Below are 18,051 nucleotides of genomic sequence, written 5' to 3'. Positions count from 1 at the left end.
TCCAGATGTGGATTTATAGAATTGCTTTTAGACAAAACTCACATATGCAAGCAGCCACTTGGCTTGTAGTGAATGTGTGAATTCCATCTTTCCCTTCCCCTAGATCTACTTGTTTGTGTTGGATAATTTTATTTTTGGTATTCAGGACACTTCTATCTCTGAGAGCCGCAGGGCCACTGAATATTGATACGCCCACTGGAAAAGAAGATTGCACTGGCTGGTAAATGATGTTCTCTCTCCTCCTCCCACCATTTTCTCCCATCTAGAAGCCGAGCCAGAAGTTGACCACCTTCTGGTTTCAGATGCCACCCCAGACGGTTTCCGTCTGTCCTGGACAGCTGATGAAGGGGTCTTCGACAGTTTTGTTCTCAAAATCAGAGATACCAAAAAGCAGTCTGAGCCAATGGAAATAACCCTACTTGCCCCCGAACGAACCAGGGACATAACTGGCCTCAGAGAGGCCACTGAGTACGAAATTGAACTCTATGGAATAAGCAGTGGAAGGCGATCCCAACCAGTCAGTGCTATAGCAACAACAGGTACCGTACATAAACAGGATATAACCAAGAAAAGTCATGACTTGGGGATTTTCTTTCACAGGGCTGGGAAATTACAAGATCTTTGAATGCAGCCAAGGTCTTTCAATTATAGACAGTGTGAGTGTGGACAGTTTGGCTAAGCCTTAATTCAAGAAGAGTATGATGCCATTTATTGAATGGTGCTGGGAGGATTGAATGAGATAATCCATGGAAAGCCCATAGCAGAGGATTTGGTACATAGCAAAAACTCAGTAAATTAAAGCTATTTGGATTTTCATTGTTTTCATTAATACATCATCATCATTACAATTATTGCATTTTTTATATTCCAAAGACCCTTCTTTAAGACAATTATCCCATCTTTTTTTTTTTTTTTTTTTTTATGCAGAAGTATAATTCCTTGTTCTTTGGTCAAATGTTTGACCTTAGAGCAGGCAGGGGATAATGGAGAAGTGGTACCTCCACCTATAAAGATGAATATTTATCAGTTGCTGTGTGTGAATAATCAGTACCGTGATCAGGAAGGATCAAAGGAGGGAGCTGGCAAGGTCAACAAGCTGCTCTTCACGAAGCTCACTGATTTTATGTGATATTCATAACAACTTTAAAAGGCATTAGAGGGCGAAATGCAGACCCTTTTCCATGTGAGTTGTTTCAAGGAGAAAAAAGTTGATTGGTAACAGTCTCTTTAGAGGGAAAGATCTATGAAAGGTAGGGTGAATTCCTTCCTGAAATTGAGGGAGAAGGAGAGACATAGCACTCCCTAGAGAGAGACTGCTTCAAAGAGGGATCAGAAGAAAGAATCACAAAAGCACAAGGAGGGGTAAAAGGGACCAGAGGAATGGTATATCCCAGCCTCTTCTGTTTGTGCATGAAGAATCTGTGGCCCAGAAAGCCGATGTGATTTGCCTAATGTCACAAGGCCAGGTTTGGGGTAGAACCCAAACACCATCTTATTTTAATTACTACTAAATAAATGTAAGCAGGCTGGATGACAGCTAACTGACAAGGGTACATACTTGCTGTCTCTGACAGGCATTGAGTGCAACATTAGCCAAAACCTTCTCTTGGTCCAGAGATGGGTATTTTATTACATCAAGTTTCAGGACCTACTGAGCTAGGAGACGCCACCTACAGAAACCATAATCAGTATTTGTAGGCGTGGAGGAAATGCTGAAATGCAGACAGCAGTTCAGTCCGAGGAAAAATCCTGTTTCTTATTAACTTGGACACCCTATCCCTGGGATGCGGGTCCTTGTCTCCTCCCTCACTGTGGCTGCCCATAAAACAACTTGAGATCAGAGACGGAGCCTGATTTTTGACCTTGGTTTATAAACACTGCCTTTCAAAGTTTACTTCTGATCACTGATTTTGTTTTGCTGATCTTTTTTTCTAGAGGCCCTACAGTGCTAAAGCAAAAAAAAAAGAGAGAGAGAGAGAGAGAGAGAGAGAGAATGAATAATCAAGAGCTGTTTCTTTTTCTTCTTCTTTTTTTAAGAACAAAAGAAAAGAAAGGCAGACCCCATGCTTTGGAAAGCCATTCTTTGATTTCTTTCTTTGGGGTTTTGTATTTCACAGCCAAAGCGTGTGTGTGTGTGTGTGTGTGTGTGTGTGTGTGTGTGTGCGTGTGTGTGTGTGCGTGTGTGTGCCCGAATCCCCTCTGTACTTGGAGAGAACAGGGGAGGTGACTCCATTAGACAACACACATCTGATTCCACCATCACCTCATCAGCTTTAGAAAGTTTCCCTTCCATTTTTCTATCCTTCCTCCTCTTTCCTCTCCTGCACAGTAGTAAACCCTTCTCTGAGATATTCTGTTCCTCCTTATCCTCATAAAAGCTGCTGCAGGTTCTCCTCTGGCTTCCTGAGCACAAGCTGCTAGCAGCAAGTGCCCAGCGGCAGGGAAGGCTGTTGGGGGCAGTGTACCAAGTGGTGTGGCCTGGAGCCTCTGGGCAGACTCCCTGGAGTCTCATCCTTTCTCTCTACCAGCTGCGTGGTCTTGGGAAAGTCCTTTCTTCTCTGAACCTCAGTCCCCTCATCTGGCAAGTAGACTTGAACTCAGAATTCAGCTATGAGGTTTAAATAAGCCCATGACTGTTGAGTATTTTGTTGCCTTGCCCATTGTAGCAATATTAGCTATTCTTATGTTTGGGTGATTTCAAGTAAATGTTATTTTTTCATGGATCACTTGGTTCAAAATTCAAAAATTTTAAAAAAAGAATATCTAGCAAAGTCCCTATTCAGCTATGTCCCTGCTACCCAGTTGTTCTATGTAGAGGCAGCCAATTTTACCACTTTCTTGTCTATGCAGATAGACAAAATTGACACAAATCTAAGCTCTCTTTTTTAAATTTTGTTGGGGCAACACTCTTGCACACTGTAGTGTATGTGTGTTTCTGGCTTATTAGATCTGAGAAACAATCCCATGAGCCTCATTTACTTACTTAATTATTCCCCTACTGGTGGATACTTAGGTCATAAGTTTTTGTTCCGTCTGGTGATCCGTGTATTTGCGATGGCTCCTCTTCCCCTCCGTTGTTTGAGCCACATCTTCACAGCAGTGGTGGCCTTCTTTGGAAAGCCCAGAGTTACCAGAAACATCTTTTGCCATTGGGGATTTAGACACCGGTGTGTGTGCCCAAATAGAGGGTCCCCAGAATAGACAGAAAATAGTTAAAAATCCAACAACAGAGTATGATGGCTTTATTCTTCTTCTCTGGAGTTTCTAGTGCTCAGTGAGTAGCCTGAAATGCTTCCTTAGCCTGTCCCCATCACTGCCTCCAGACACACACACATCCCTGGTACTCCCTTCCTCCCTGGAGGCCAATGGGGGAGTCAGTGTCCCTTCTCCCAACTCCCAGAATGTGCCGCCCATTCCCCCCTAACATTCCTTTCCCAGCAAGTCCTCTGCTCAATTCCAGTTCAGATGCACTTGAAACCACACACCGGAGTTGCAACAGCATTGTGTCCCCAGGGCCTGACTCAGCAGGTCTGCAGAGACCCTTGCTTGGCAATCCTTCCTTCTATATGAACCAGGCTCTTTATGCTCGGTGCCTCTGGCTCTGACTCCCATGAAGCATAAAGATAGTAACCACCAATTATAAAGCGTGAGCTCCATGCCACATGAAGCCGGGCAACGGACACACTTTCGTCTCACTGAATCACCATGACCCAGCCAGGCCGGGGAGTGCCACAGTCAGTTCCACTTCACAGAAGGGAAACTGAGACCTTAGGGGGTAAGGTGTTTTTAGCAGGTAAGGCCAGAATGGAATTCAAACCCAGGTCAGTCTAACTCGAAAATCCTTGCTCTTAAACCATACTGGCTACAGTAGCTGTCCCCTTAGCTTAATATAGGACCTCGGACATATGAAGTGTACAAAAAAAAAGTATGTTGAAGGGAGAATAAATTTTTAAAGCTGATTATCAAGGGCCAGGTGATTAAAGCAATGGACATTTGCTCCAGATTTGGGGAGGCAAATTTTTATGCAAATTACAGATAAAAGCCCTCATCAACCTCCTTGTGAGTTTTTTTTTTTTTTTAACAATTCCAGATGTTTCCATAATGGAGTTTTTATTGAAAATCGTGCATCCACTTGGGAAGAGAGACAGAGGCATTGCCTTGCTTAGGTCTTCCCAGCTTTTAAGTAGTATGATTTAGTTGCTGTGTGAAGCTCTGTCTTTAGGTTCCCGTTGACCATCTCCTCTGCTGTGGTCCTGGAGACTTAGGGCATTATTTATGACAGAAGGAGATATACTAAAATAACAAATAGTCTTCCACACCTAGGAAGGCCTATTGTCCAAAACTGTCACCCCAATGAACCTAGAATTCCATTGCTACTGTCCCATTCCTTCATGTTATTATACATGGCTGTTTTCCTGCCACTCTAATCAGGCACATCCCTCAGGTGGGCACGATGTATGAGGCTGCTAATTCTTATGGTTTCTACAGCATGGCAGATAATATTGCCATTTTGTAGATGAGAAAACCTAGGATCTAGAGAAACAAAAGCCGTGGCCACAAAGATACATCTAAAATGTGCTAGGACTTGCACCAGTGAGGTTTGCAGTCAGAGTGAAAGGCGGTGTGGACCCCGGCGAGCTGCAGGAGAGCCACAGTGCCTTCATCTGCACACCTCACTGGGGTTTGTTGGTTTGTCTTCAGCCGGCCTCATCTAGATCTTTCTTGGAAGTTACTTCAAAATCCAGGGTAGCCCATGGGAAAAATAGTTACATGGGAACGAAAGAGAGAGCAATCATGTTTACTGAATTCTTACTTCATGCCAGATTCTGTTAGGGGTTTTACGTCCATCAGCTCTGCTAATCCTAAAAATATTCCTGTAGGTGGGCATCATTTTTTCCACTGGACAGATGGAGCAACCGGGGCCCACAGAAGTGAAGGGACCTGCCCCCAGGTTGCCCAGGCCCTCCATGGTGTTTGGACAATCAAGATCTTCGGGGCTCCAGAGCCCTTGTGGTTTCCAGAGCTTTCCAAGGAGAGGGCAAAACCCCAGTCAACCCCTTCAGAGTCTGGAGGTGCTACCAGGTCACAGGAGAAAGCCAAAAGAGGAGGGAAAAAGAAATGGAGAGGGAAGAAAAACATCTCCCCACAGTGAGCTGTGGGTTTTAAAACTTAATGATCAACGTGGGTTGGAGAAGGGAAAGATGAGAAACAAGTTCCCTGGAGGCCTGAAAATTGTTTCCTGAACTCTCTGCTTAAACATGGTCAGCTGAAGAGGGCAAGGAGCTAAGCCAAGAAATACAGAACAAAGCCAATGGAAACTGGGTTTGGGGGGAGGTATGGCTGTAGCAGAAACATGGCTTTCCCCCCAGGTGGGCCCAGTGTGTGTGAGGTGTTTGTTTGGTCTCCTGGTTCTGGACCTCCATCCAGTTCTAGGAATGGGTTTGTCGAGGTCAGTTTCCATGTGAACATTATTTCCAGGATCCCCAGGATTCCAGCCGGCTCTGCTGCCCAGTCCTGGGACCCAGAAAGGTCACACCACAACAATGTGCATTGGAGAACCAAGCTTCAGTTTGCTCCTCTGTAAAATGGCTACAACCACACCTTCTCAGGGGTTTCTAAATGAGGGTTAATTCCAATCAATTGCAAAGAACCATACCATTGTCAAGTCTTAGTATCATTTAATAAAAAGGAGCTACAATGCAAAGTTTGAAAAAAAAATGCTAAAAATGAAAAATGATAGGATGGCATATTCCAAGCTGAGAAACCAGCCAGCCTCACTTCCTTAGATGTCAGCTGTGGTGTTAACATTGTACTGAAATGAAACCGAATGGCTGCTTTACAGCCCTGGGCTGTAGAATTGTAGAAACAATTGTTTCTATCGAGTCACAACTTGACCCTAGACCACCACATTCTCTATCCTAAAGGCATGGCTCAGCCACAAACTCTAGGGGCTGTGTTTTCCTGGATAAGGAATCCAGGAAGAATCATTGATGAGCAATATAGTTGACTGTTTCTGGGTTTCTCCTGTGCTTTTTCCTTGACAGCCATGGGCTCTCCTAAGGAAATCAGTTTCTCAGACATCACTGAAAACTCAGCCACTGTCAGCTGGATGGCGCCCTCTGCCCAGGTGGAGAGCTTCCGGATCACCTATGTCCCTGTTGGAGGAGGTAGGGCACTCGAAAAGGGGAGGGGAGGAGTGGCCTGGAGGGTGTGAGTGGGATAGTGAAGAAGCCCTGATACTTGCCATCCTCCCCAAATATGACCAAAGAAAATTATTTCCTTCTATTTGAGACCACCTCTGTAGATTTCATTTGTAAAGTGCTCTAAGATCCTTGGAAGAATTACCTTGTGTAGGGTCATTTTATGAAGACCCTCTCCAGCCTTGAAGTTCTCAACTTCTGTGAGAAATGGACCCTGGGGCACCTGGGTGGCTCAGTTGGTTAAGTGTCCAACTTCAGCTTAGGTCATGATCTCACGGTTTGTGAATTTGAGCCCTGCCTCAGGCTCTATGCTGACAGCGTGGAGCCTGGAACCTGCTTTGGATTCTGTGTCCCTCTCTCTGTCTGTCCCTCCCCCACTTGTGCTCAGTTTCTCTCTGTCTCTCTCAAAAACAAATAAACATTAAAAAATAAAAGAAAAAAAGAAATGGACCCCAATGTTGTTTTCTCATAATGGTAGAGACTCTAAATACACTGGCCTTTTTCTCTTTGAGCACACTGATCTGAAAAGTTGATCTTGAGCTGGATGTATGTGAAGTTTTACCCTTTGATTTCCAATTCGGCCTGTCTCGGTACAGATGGGGAGTTGTGACTTAGTAGAGCTGAGAGTTCTAGTCCAGTGCACAGGGGCCACAACAAAGACCATGCTTGGCTGGGGGCGGCGGGGGCGGGGATACACAGTCAAATCTGCCTAAAGACATTCTGGAAAGCAGAAGGATATACAGAAAGGGTGGTTGATACCTCTTCAAAGGGATGATGTAGCAGCCCAGTGGAAGTTTGGCCAGCTGATACGCAAGCTCCTCACCAGCCCTGAAATTCTAAGAAGTATAAATTCAGGCCTTTTAAATAAATATAAGTACGGACTTGACTATGACCATCTTCTTTTCTTAAAGAGTGGGATCTCTGCTAGTAAGGGAGTCTGTATATTCCAAAGCTAAGATAATGGGTTAAATATACCAGATATACGTTAAGAGTGAGCTTTTCATAGTCTTTGTGGGAAAAATAAATAAATAAAATGTGCATGACATGCCAACTCTCTACTGAACGGAAACTTGCCATTTTTAGCACGTTGTGATTTCATGTTTTTTCCGCTCCTGGCTTGCTTTTTGGCATCTGCGTGGATGGAAAAAAAGCATTATACAAAAAGTAAGGCCTCTTCTCTTACGCCAGAGGGTAGGAGCAAATGAGAGGAAGTCAAGAAAATGGTACTGGATAAAGGCATAGTTTCATTTCCAAATTGGATACACCATTCTTGGGGCGATGGTATGTTTCAGGGAGGTTCACCATTCCCGATCTTGCTTTTGCCGGGTTCCAGGGACACCCTCAGTGGTAACTGTGGACGGAACCAAGACTCAGACCAGACTGGCGAAGCTCTTGCCTGGAGCAGAATACCTCGTCAGCGTCATCGCCATGAAGGGCTTTGAGGAAAGTGAGCCCGTCTCAGGATCGTTCAGCACAGGTGTTTTTCTCACCTTCCGTATTATTGCTCATGACTCAGCAGCTGGAAAATTTTCCTTTATTTGGGAAACCCTAGTGGAAAATGGACTGAATTTGGAGCACAAGAGACCTCATTTCTGGCCCATCCCCAGCCTTTTATGGGCAGGGTAAACTTGCCTTCATCCTTACCCTCCTTGGGCCTCCATTTCTTGGGTTAGTGTGGAAGAAAGAGTACAAGTTTGGGAGTCACACTGACCTGGATTGAAATCCCAAGTCTACCACTTCTAGATACATGAGCTATCAGTTAATATTTCCAGGATCTGGTTTCCTTCTCTGTAAGATGGGTATAATTCTGCATCCCTTGCAGGGTGCTGTAAGGATCACATGAAATGATATCTGTAAAGCTTCCGTAAATGTAAATGACTGTGCACATTAATCCACGTCCTTCCCTCCCTGCCTATTGAGGCAGTCCTTCCAAACAGGTGCTTCACACTGACATGTAATGGGGACAGCCATAAAGTACTCTTGATTGGGCAGTCACTGTATTCCAGGCACTGTTACTAAACCCTTTGCCGTTAAATCATGAAAATGGCTGTTATCATTCCCATTTTGCAGAGGACACAACTAAGATCCAGGGAAATTAAATACCTTGGCCAAGGCCACAGAACTAGTGATTGCTGAAGCAAATTTGAACTTGGGTCAGCCTCACTCCAAGCCCTGTGTTCTTCTAAATAGAGGATTATTGTCCTATTATAACCTGATTTGTACAGCATGCTGTAAGGAGGGGGAAATAATGAATTGCACTGAAGGAGAATGAAGTGGAAAATTTCTTTTCAGGCAGCCATGTCTCTGAACAATTTATCCTTTGATAGACGAGCAATTATCCAGTCTAATCCATTAAGGGATCCAAAGAATGGGCCTCATAGGAAATTTTAAAAATATCCTAATAGTCTAAAAAAGTTGATAATATGCAATTAAAACATCCCATCTGAACCCAGAGTCCTGTCCGCCCTGCCACACAGGCCCTATTTCCCCCATAGAAATCTTTCATTCATGACTCTCCACGGCAACAGATTGCAAAAGCTGGATGCACTTCCTCCTGAGGCCCTTTGTCCTCGGCATTTAAAGGAGATCCTGTACAGGCAGGCTGAAACAGGAAGGAACTCAGAGCAGACCGTGTGGGCTTCCAAAATTATTCTGCCTCCTCCTGCTTCTCAGGCGGGTCATCACATCTCTTGGAGCTCAGGAGCCTCATCTTTGAAGTAAACTAATGACTACTGCCCTCCACCCTCCCAGGGCCATTGTCCTAGAATAACTGAGTAATAAATGCAGATGCTAGGGGGCAACAGTCGTATTTAGGTTAGTTTCTGAGAAAGGGATATTGGGTAGTATGGGCTCAGTTGGTTAAGCGTCCAACACTTGATTTTGGCTCAGGTCATGATCTCACGGGGCATGAGATGCAATCCCGCGTCAGGCTCGCACTGGGTGTGGAGCCTACTTAGGGTTCTCTCTCCCTCTCCCTCTGCCCCTTTTCCCCACTCAAAAAAAAAAAGTAACGATAGCAGCTGCAGTGAGCTAGCGCTATCCCAGACATTTCACACACATCGTCTAATTCATCCTTAGAGCAGCCGCCCTCTGATACCTGAAGAAAGTGAGGTTTGGAGAAGGGCACACAGACACTAGGCAGAGAAGCTGTGGTAGAACCCAGGGTCGCAGCCTCTGGGGCCTGGCTCCATGTTGCCTGTGAGCCACCTAACTGGAGCTATCCTTTAAAGCCCAGAAGAGCCTCTGGCCGCCTATGCCCCCTGTTTTTGTAACAAGTGATGTGAACTATAGTGATAACCCTCATCATGTGCCCAGCCCTTTACAGTTTATATAGCTCCTTTTCACCTCCGATATCATGTGAGCATCAAAATAACACTGAGGATGAAGCCAGACAGAAGCAGTATTCCCATTTTACAAGTAGGGAAACAGAGACCCAAGATTACCTAACCAGCAAGGGAAGGAATCATGACTCCAACCAAGGTGGTCCTGGCTCCAGACTCAGGACTCGGAACTGTCCACACAACAAACACTGTGTCCCAACCCCAACACCAGGAGTCTAGGACCAGGGAGACTGCAGAGCAGCTGTGTCTGATGTCCTACCCCATGACTGCCTATCTCTCCAACATATAGTCACCTCTCTTTGCAGCCCTGGATGGCCCATCTGGCCTGGTGACAGCCAACATCACTGACTCAGAAGCCTTGGCCATGTGGCAACCAGCCATTGCCCCTGTGGACAGTTATGTCATCTCCTACACAGGGGAGAGAGGTAAGGTCATGTCTGAGACCCTCCCCACCAGGAAGAGTGTCTGTCCTGTTCTACCTCTTCCCCATCACCTTTGGTCCAGGATGGCAAAACTACACGGGTAAGCTGGAAGGCCAGAGACGTCCTTGTGTCTGTCAACCTCGGAATAGACTCATGGGCCGAAGGCTGGGGCTGGATGGGTGGGTGTGGAGGGCCCGGCCAGGGTGGGGGCAAAGGAGGCCTTACCCATCCTCATGTGCTTGCTGACGAGTAGAGAGCATCACTGTTGTGGTTACACCAAGGAAGGCCAGGAGGTAATTTCAAGGAAAACAAAGAGCACATCTCCAGCCTGCATGTGTCTCCCCAGCCTGTCCCTCCTCCCCTGCTAGTGTCCCTGCCTGTCACTGTGAGACTTCCTCTCTAAGCAGCAGTTGTCATCTCTTACAAAGAATGAGTTCAAAATCTTGAGTCTTAAACAGGCCATTTCAGGGGCACCTGGGTGGCTCAGTCAGTTAAGTGTCTGACTTTGGCTCAGGTCATGATCTCACAGCTCGTGGGTTTGAGCCCCCTGTCGGGCTCTGTGCTGACAGCTCAGAGCCTGGAGCCTGCTTTGGATTCTGTGTCTCCTTCTCTCTCTGTGCCCCGCCCCTGCTCATGCTCTGTCTCTCTCTCTCAAAATTAAATGAAAAATTTTTAAAAATTTAAAATAAACAGGCCATTTCAGGAGGTGCTGGGGAACCTGGGATTCTTAGAGGCCACAGAGGGAGCCAGTTGTAACAGGCGTGATTGAGAAATCAGAAGTGATTTCTCCTTGTCTTTGCAGATATCTGTGCTAATTCATTTACTCAGTTATAAGACTAAACACTTGTTCAGGGCACCAGCATGCCATGACCACCAAAACATAAGATCAAATACAAATAAGAGAGAGGAGAAAGAGATTTCTTTTCGGTGAATGAATTCATGTTTTTGTAATGAGCTACCCTAGAAAAAAATTTTCCTATCTTAATCTCAAAGCATATGGAAGTTTTCATATTTTATGGTTCAGTATTGTTTTACTTGCAGTGACAATGTGAAAGGCACCATAACCCATGTCTGGGGCCTCTGAAAATTTTAATTCTCCCTTGGACACTAGCTAAGAGAGTTCTTTGTAAGCATAGAGCAAGTTGGGGGTTGAGGGAAGAGAGATTCTTGGGTTTATTCTTTTTACACTTCTTTTTCTTCACTCATTCATTCATTCATTCATTCATCTCTTCAATTCTTAAATATTCCTTAAGAGCAAACTCCTCCGAGTCAGGGAATCTGGGGTTATCACACCTATATATAGTAAATTAGACTATAGTTCACAGCGATTATGGAACGAGTCGAGGCAGGTCTAGAAAAGGGGGTTTCAGGGATGACAGACAGGATGACCAGTTCATCCCAGTTTACCCAGGGCTTTCCCAGTTTCAGCACTAAAAGCCCCACACCCTGAGAAACCTCTCAGTCCGGGGCATGCCAAGGTGGTCAGTCACATGTGACTCAGAAATAAACACACATGCCTGGCACCATAGTTCAGTATCTGTCACTGGACTTGACCCAAAGAGGTCTGGGAAGCAGTAACCAGGCTCTGGCATGTCTGCAGTTGCCCAATTTGTGTGGCTCCCCAGCCTCATGATTTGACATCTGTCAAATTATAAAAGGACATGACAGTAAGCCAAAAGGAGGTGAGAGCAAGCAATGGGACACATTAAATCTGGGCAGCCCTAGGCTTGGGGACATTAGCTACAACTCTCCTCTAGCTGGTTCCCACACCTCAGCTGCAAAGCTGCCCCAGCCAGCACCATGTGGAAAGCCCTGACCCCCCCGTCCCCTTTCTTTTTGGTGGTGCCCAGAAAAATCCAGTCCCCGTGTGATAAATCCTTTCTTTGTATATGAGGTGAGCACTCCTCATATACAGAGTGAGGAGGGTGTGTCATTTCAGAAATCAAAACCTGCCTTTCTGCAGGGTCACTGAAAATTGTTGCTAGAAGTAGATGTGTGTGCCATGTGCCAAGTGTGCTGACGGCTCACACAGGGAGAGGTAACTGCCTCGGTGTGTGTATTTTATGTCTAGTGCCAGAAATTACACGCACGGTATCCGGGAACACAGTGGAGTATGCTCTGACCGACCTCGAGCCTGCCACGGAATATGTGCTGAGAATCTTTGCAGAGAAAGGGCCTCAGAAGAGTTCAGTCATCACTACCAAGTTCACAACAGGTACAAAGACGCTGGGAGCGGGAAGACGCCCACCCACAGCCTTCATCTTCAGTGCTCATGCTCTCTAACCCTTCTTTCTTAAGTCAGATCCTTGCAATGTGATGATGTCAGCATCAGCTAAACTCACCAGTGCCCACTCAGTCAGGACCTTAAGAAACACACCATTTCCTTTTGAACTGAAATGACCTGTTCTCCCCATGGACTAGGAAATGGTTTTAAAAGGAGGGCTTTTTAAGTGGAAAACCAGGCCCCACTGGCCCCAAACCCACTGTTTAATGATCCATGTTCTAGGCAGGGAAATATTTTTAAGAGAAAGATGTTTCAGGCACGTTTTCCTAGACGTCCATTGGGTTTTTATACATTGAGATCTTCTTACAAACTGTGGCAAGTAGGGAAATAGAGGAAGCATCCTCTCAGTAGAGGTGAATGCCAATATCAGCATTCATCTGTCCTATTACTGAAGAGCAAGAGAGGTTGGTAATTACGTTCACAGCTGTGTCTTTCTCCCTAAATCCACCCAAGGCCAATCAAGAGTGTGTAGAGCTCAGGAAAATATGGCCCTTAGGATGAGATGAACCACAGAGAATTATGTCTTTAGAGATCACATGACTCAACCTCCTCATTTACTGATGGGGAAGGTTCTGCCCAAGGTCATACAGGTCAACGGTAGGGCAAGGACTTGAACCCAGGCTTCCTGATAACCCAGCCAGGGATTTCTGTCCTATAGTTGCTGACGTATTTGATAATAAATGACTTATCTTCTGCAGACCTTGATTCTCCAAGAGACTTGACTGCTACTGACGTTCAGTCGGAAACTGCTCTCCTCACCTGGAGACCCCCCAGGGCATCTGTCACCGGTTACCTATTGGTGTATGAATCTGTGGATGGTACAGTCAAGGTAGCTTGAAGTATATAAACTCTCTACTGCTGTTTGAAACATGTACATGATCCTCAAAAGAGAAAAGAATTACCCTAGGGTTGTTTCTCCCCAATACAGCTAGGGAGCTGAGAAGAAAAAAAAAAACAAATTAATAGGGACTGGATGTCATGCCAGACCTTCTGAATCATATTCTCCAGCCTCCCTGTCTCATTTTAACCAGACTCCAGTTTTGATAGCCCGCCAAGATCAAAAACCACTGCTCACAAGACTTGAGGACATTTTAGGAGCTGGGTTCATGGTGCTTTAATGTTTTATTAAGCAAAAGCCAAAGGCTTCTTCGGAATATTTGCCATATATACAATGTCACAGATGGTATCATTCCATTAGATATTGAAACATACATCACCATGTTCTTATGCCATCAACCATTAATACTGTTTACAGCAGTTATTTATATTCTCTCCTCTTTTTCCCGTACTTTCCAATTTGAAATAACTTTAGCTGTTCCTTTCACATAAGTGAACTTTATCTCTAAACTTTATTTTCTAAACTTGTTACTGAATTTTTAATTTTGGTCATCACATTTTACATTTCCAAGATCTTTTACTTATTCCCTGTTCATTCATCTTCTTCTAGCATATTGTTTATATTCCATGCATCATTTTCTTGTTATCTCTAAGAATATATGTTACTGGTATTTTATTCTACAACCTGAATAGTGTCTCTTCCAAGTTTTTTCTTTCTTTCTTTCGGTTCCACTGCTGTTGTTCGGTTGGGTCTTCTTTCATGTTGGAGACTCCCACCCAATGCCCGATGGCCCTTTTGTCCTTGAGCCAAGAATGAAACAGTTTATTGGGAGTCCCAAATGCATACACAGGTCTTGTCAACTATGGGGCTCAACATAGAGTGAGTAAGCAAGTACCCAGTCATTTTGTTGGGGGACTCACAAATAGTGGTACTATAAGCCTTTGCTCTTGAGCTAATCCATCTCTCTAGAGGTTCCTCCAACCCTTTCAAACCAAGCTGCTAGGAGCATAGGTGGAAGAAGAGCCTGGGCTCCTATGTGAACAAACCTTCATTTCTGTTTCCACTGTAGCACCACTGAGCCTGGTGGATTTCAATCCAGAATCTTCTCTCTGGCTCAGTCTCTCCAGAGAGTAACCTCAGCCTTTCATCTAGACTGGGAAGGACAGTCCTCTAGACTGTTGAAGAGAGCTTGGAGAGCTTGGAGTCCTCTAGACTGTTGGAAAGCTTGGCATCTATTCCTTATTTAAGCTTTTAAACACACCTTTGTTCAGCCATGCCCCACACTAGTCTTCAAAGGCATCTTTGCTTTTGTACACATTCCATTCCTGAACTTGCTGGACTCTGTGGTGTTCATCAACCCGCTTCTGACTGGCCCCACCCCCTTAGTCAGTTATGCCCCAGCTTTCTCAGCTCTGCCCCCTCACTTGTCACTCCATGGCACCCCTTCCCATCTGTCATGATCCTGTTGACATTGCATGCCTGTATCTGCCCCGTCTATCATCCACCTCATCCTTGTGGGCTTATACTTTATATCCCTTTACCCTCATTGTAGTGGGTTTCAGAAGAAGATAGAACTAAACTGGCATATCCAATCTCCCATGTTTAACTAGAAGTGAACACACATTTCTAGTCTCTACCATGGCCCTTCTTTGAGTTGAAATAACAACAAACTAACTCCCTGTGTTCATAGAGGAGGCAGTCCTTTACATAAGCACCTTGTGTCAGTGTTCACCTAATGTGAAATGAATGCATTGGACTCACCAATCTTGAAAGTCCCTTCCCAGTCAGGCCTTCTAGGACTTTGTTTACCTGAAGTCCTGAGCCTCATTTCGATCAACCCTGACTGCATAGAAAGCCACTTTTCACAGCAGCCGGGAGAGCTGAGGGGTAATTGTATCGCCAAAGTAATTCAATGAACCCAGCTTTGCACCTGATCCTTCCCCAGGGACCAGACCTGGGGACCACACAAAGGTCACTAGTGTCCACTTACTGACTTACTTTGCTGCATGTCCAATCCCTGAGTTTGTATGTTTCACCCAAGAAAATCAACCTGGTAAAGGAGGAAAGAGTCCTGGGCAGGATGTTGGCAGACAGAATGCAAGACCTTCTTCTGCCACCAATAAACCGTGGGGTGAGAGCAAGTCTTGCAGCTCCTTTGAAATTCAGCCCCCACCCTCCATCTGGAAGAATCAGGATAACCTCACCTTCCCGGTGCGACGGTGCGAGAGAACCTTCCAGACACCTCCACACTGCCTCATTATTGCCTACACCTTGTTGGCTGTGTTTGCAGGTTGTAGACAGCACTGATGAGTTTGGTTTGCCAGAAGCGTAGGTTGAATTTCAATTCCAGACACCAAAGTCATCTGCTAAAAGGTGAATTCTCAGGCATTGGAAGCTAGAAAGAGGATTTGAAAAGGAAGATCTCTTGAAAGCTGAAATCAATGTCCTCTGGACAGCAGCCCAGTGAGCAAAATCACAACCTACAGGGGTAGTTAGGAGACGTCTGACAGCAGAGGCACATGTACACCTCTCCTGAACAGTTCTGTCCTGGGAAAGAGACATGCCAGCTCAGCTCAGACTTTCATTGTGCCGTGCCTACTGAACTACTGCAGTCACCCCCCGACTCAAGAGATCCCCAGACTGACTGCATGAGAATCATCTGAGGAGCTTCTTAAATATGCACCCGGCAGAGCCCCACTTCTGGCTCTTATGACATAGTCAGTCTGGGATGGAGCCCAGGTGTTATATTATTTTAAAGTTTCCCAGAGGAGGATGAAAAAGTGCCATATTAGGGGCCACTGGTATAACTGGTCTCTAAACCTTTTGCCCTCTGCGTGATTTACCTTGCTACCAAATTAAGCTGGGTTCACATCATTCATTTGTTCAAAAGCCCTTTTGGGAATCTGCAGCTTATCATGACAAGCTTCAATTTCCACAGCTTGGCATTTAAGGCCCTTTGGCATCTGGTCTTTTCCCACTTCTTCCACCACTCCACCACCCAAAATCAAGTATGTTTGAGATAAATCATTGCCTTCTCATATTATTTTCATTTGCTCACCCCCTCTGGCTTCAGCACCTTTTCTCATGCCTCAGTCTCCCCATTTCTGATGTCCCAGAAGTAAACATGGAGCCTGACACAGAGTGAGACTCAGTGGATTCTTCTGAATGAAGAAATGAATGGATGGGTGAATGAATGAATGTATCATCTGTACACTGATGATGTATGTGGACAAAAACTATTATATTCTCTCTTCTGCCCTTAGGAAGTCATTGTGGGTCCAGAAACCACCTCCTATAGCCTGGCAGAGCTGAGCCCATCCACCCACTACACAGCCAAGATCCAGGCATTGAATGGGCCCCTGAGGAGCAAGCTGGTCCAGACCATCTTTACCACAAGTAAGAGTCTCAGAGTATATCTGAGTCTTGAGGTCAAACTTTGTGAGACTAGACCAACCCTCCTCTTCTCCTCTGATTCTGAGAAAATTTTTCCATCAAACCCCTTAAAAGGATCAATGCCTTGCTACTACCTGAAAGTCTGATGGATGTGGGTACAGGAAGTTAAGGACCTCATTATGAAAAGGAAGGAGGACCAGTAGGGAGACATCTATATTCAATCCCTATCTCCACCACTTGCTCGTGTGTGATTTAGGAAAGTTGCTGTCATTTTATAAGCCTCAGTTTCTTCATCTATACAATGGGATCAATAAGCATCCCTTTCCCATAAGGACCTTGATCTCCTAGCCCAGGGTGTGGTCCTTTGCAATGGTCTAAGCTCATTGTAAGCTGTGTCCCTTTTTCTCTCCTTCAGCATGTCAGCATTTACAAAGCCTGTCCACATTCAAAATCAAAAGCAGTCCTCCCACCAAGACAGTAGGATTATCATGCCCAGTTTTCTGTTGGGGTAGCAGAGGCTCCCAGACACAAAATGACCTGCTCAAGACTATAGCATGACTTAGAGTCTGATCTGGGCTCAGATGTTCCAGGCCCAGAGAACCACCCCTACACAGCAGACACTGGCTATCTTCGGCAGACAGAGAACATGCAAGGCATTTCATTGGTGAATTAAGAGGAAGCATGCCTTCCTGAGAGAGGGGGGAGTCAGCCTTTGGAAAGGCCTGGATGTGGGGTACACAAAGTGCATTCCGGTGCTGCCTCTGGCCCTTCACACTCCCCACAAGTCAATCTGCACACATCTACTGAGGGAGGTGCAAAATTGAAAGTTATCTCTTTGCCAGATCTCATGCCGGGTACTGGGAGCACAGAAATTTAAATGTGCTTTAGAGATGCTCCCAGACCAGAGCCGGGAAAGAAACAAGGAAACAGCTAATGATACAACCTCCAGTGAAGGTGCAGTACAGGGAGGAGGTCAGATCAGAAGAAAAGAACTTCTGTGACCATCAGTTCTCCATCCCACCTGCTAAGCACAGCTCCAAAATTGTCCATGTCTATCAAGTTTTATTCTTTTTGCATCACATCACTTGGAAATTCCCCAGACATTCTTGTTTGGTCCCTCTAAGACTCCCGGGCTCAGGGCAGTTAAACGACTTCTCCAGTGTCCCAAGACAAGGAAGTGTAAGTTCAGGACTGGAATCCTTGTTTTTGGCTTCCAAATCCTCTGAAGAGATTGGGATGCATCATTATTAGATGCCCAATAGAGTGTCCTGATCCACAGTGAGCCACCTGTGGGTGACTAAGACCCAGCCATCTGGCCAGGACCTGGGTCTTCATCAGGTGTTGCCTGGCTGCTCGAGGTAGATCAAGGTCAGCCCGATACACGCTCCTCACAGGGGCTCAGTTCTCCTCCCACTGATATCATTGGTGGTTTCCATGAATATAAGAGACTGAGATGGGTCCCTTATATCCGTAATCTCTAAAGCCTCATTGCACCCCCACCAAATGGGTTTTATCCTTATCTTGAACATGAGAGAACAGAGCCGAAGAGAGGTTAAGTTGCTTACTCATAGAC

The 18,051-nt window shown here is 45.4% G+C and overlaps 1 protein-coding gene across 1 annotated transcript in view; it reads left to right on the top strand.

The window, feature by feature from the left end:
• The window catches only part of TNC (tenascin C), a 66,602-nt gene that overhangs the window by 40,444 nt on the left and 8,107 nt on the right, over positions 1-18,051 (top strand). Inside the window, exons 18-24 of the mRNA XM_049637360.1 lie at positions 267-539; positions 6,045-6,167; positions 7,534-7,677; positions 9,847-9,966; positions 12,035-12,178; positions 12,946-13,076; positions 16,349-16,481. Of these exons, the coding sequence (XP_049493317.1) occupies positions 267-539; positions 6,045-6,167; positions 7,534-7,677; positions 9,847-9,966; positions 12,035-12,178; positions 12,946-13,076; positions 16,349-16,481 (1,068 nt within the window). The remainder of the gene's footprint in view (positions 1-266; positions 540-6,044; positions 6,168-7,533; positions 7,678-9,846; positions 9,967-12,034; positions 12,179-12,945; positions 13,077-16,348; positions 16,482-18,051) is intronic.

The sequence above is a fragment of the Panthera uncia genome, chromosome D4 (genome assembly GCF_023721935.1).
Source record: "Panthera uncia isolate 11264 chromosome D4, Puncia_PCG_1.0, whole genome shotgun sequence".
Lineage (NCBI taxonomy): Eukaryota > Metazoa > Chordata > Mammalia > Carnivora > Felidae > Panthera > Panthera uncia.
This window is presented reverse-complemented; position numbering and strand designations above follow the sequence as displayed.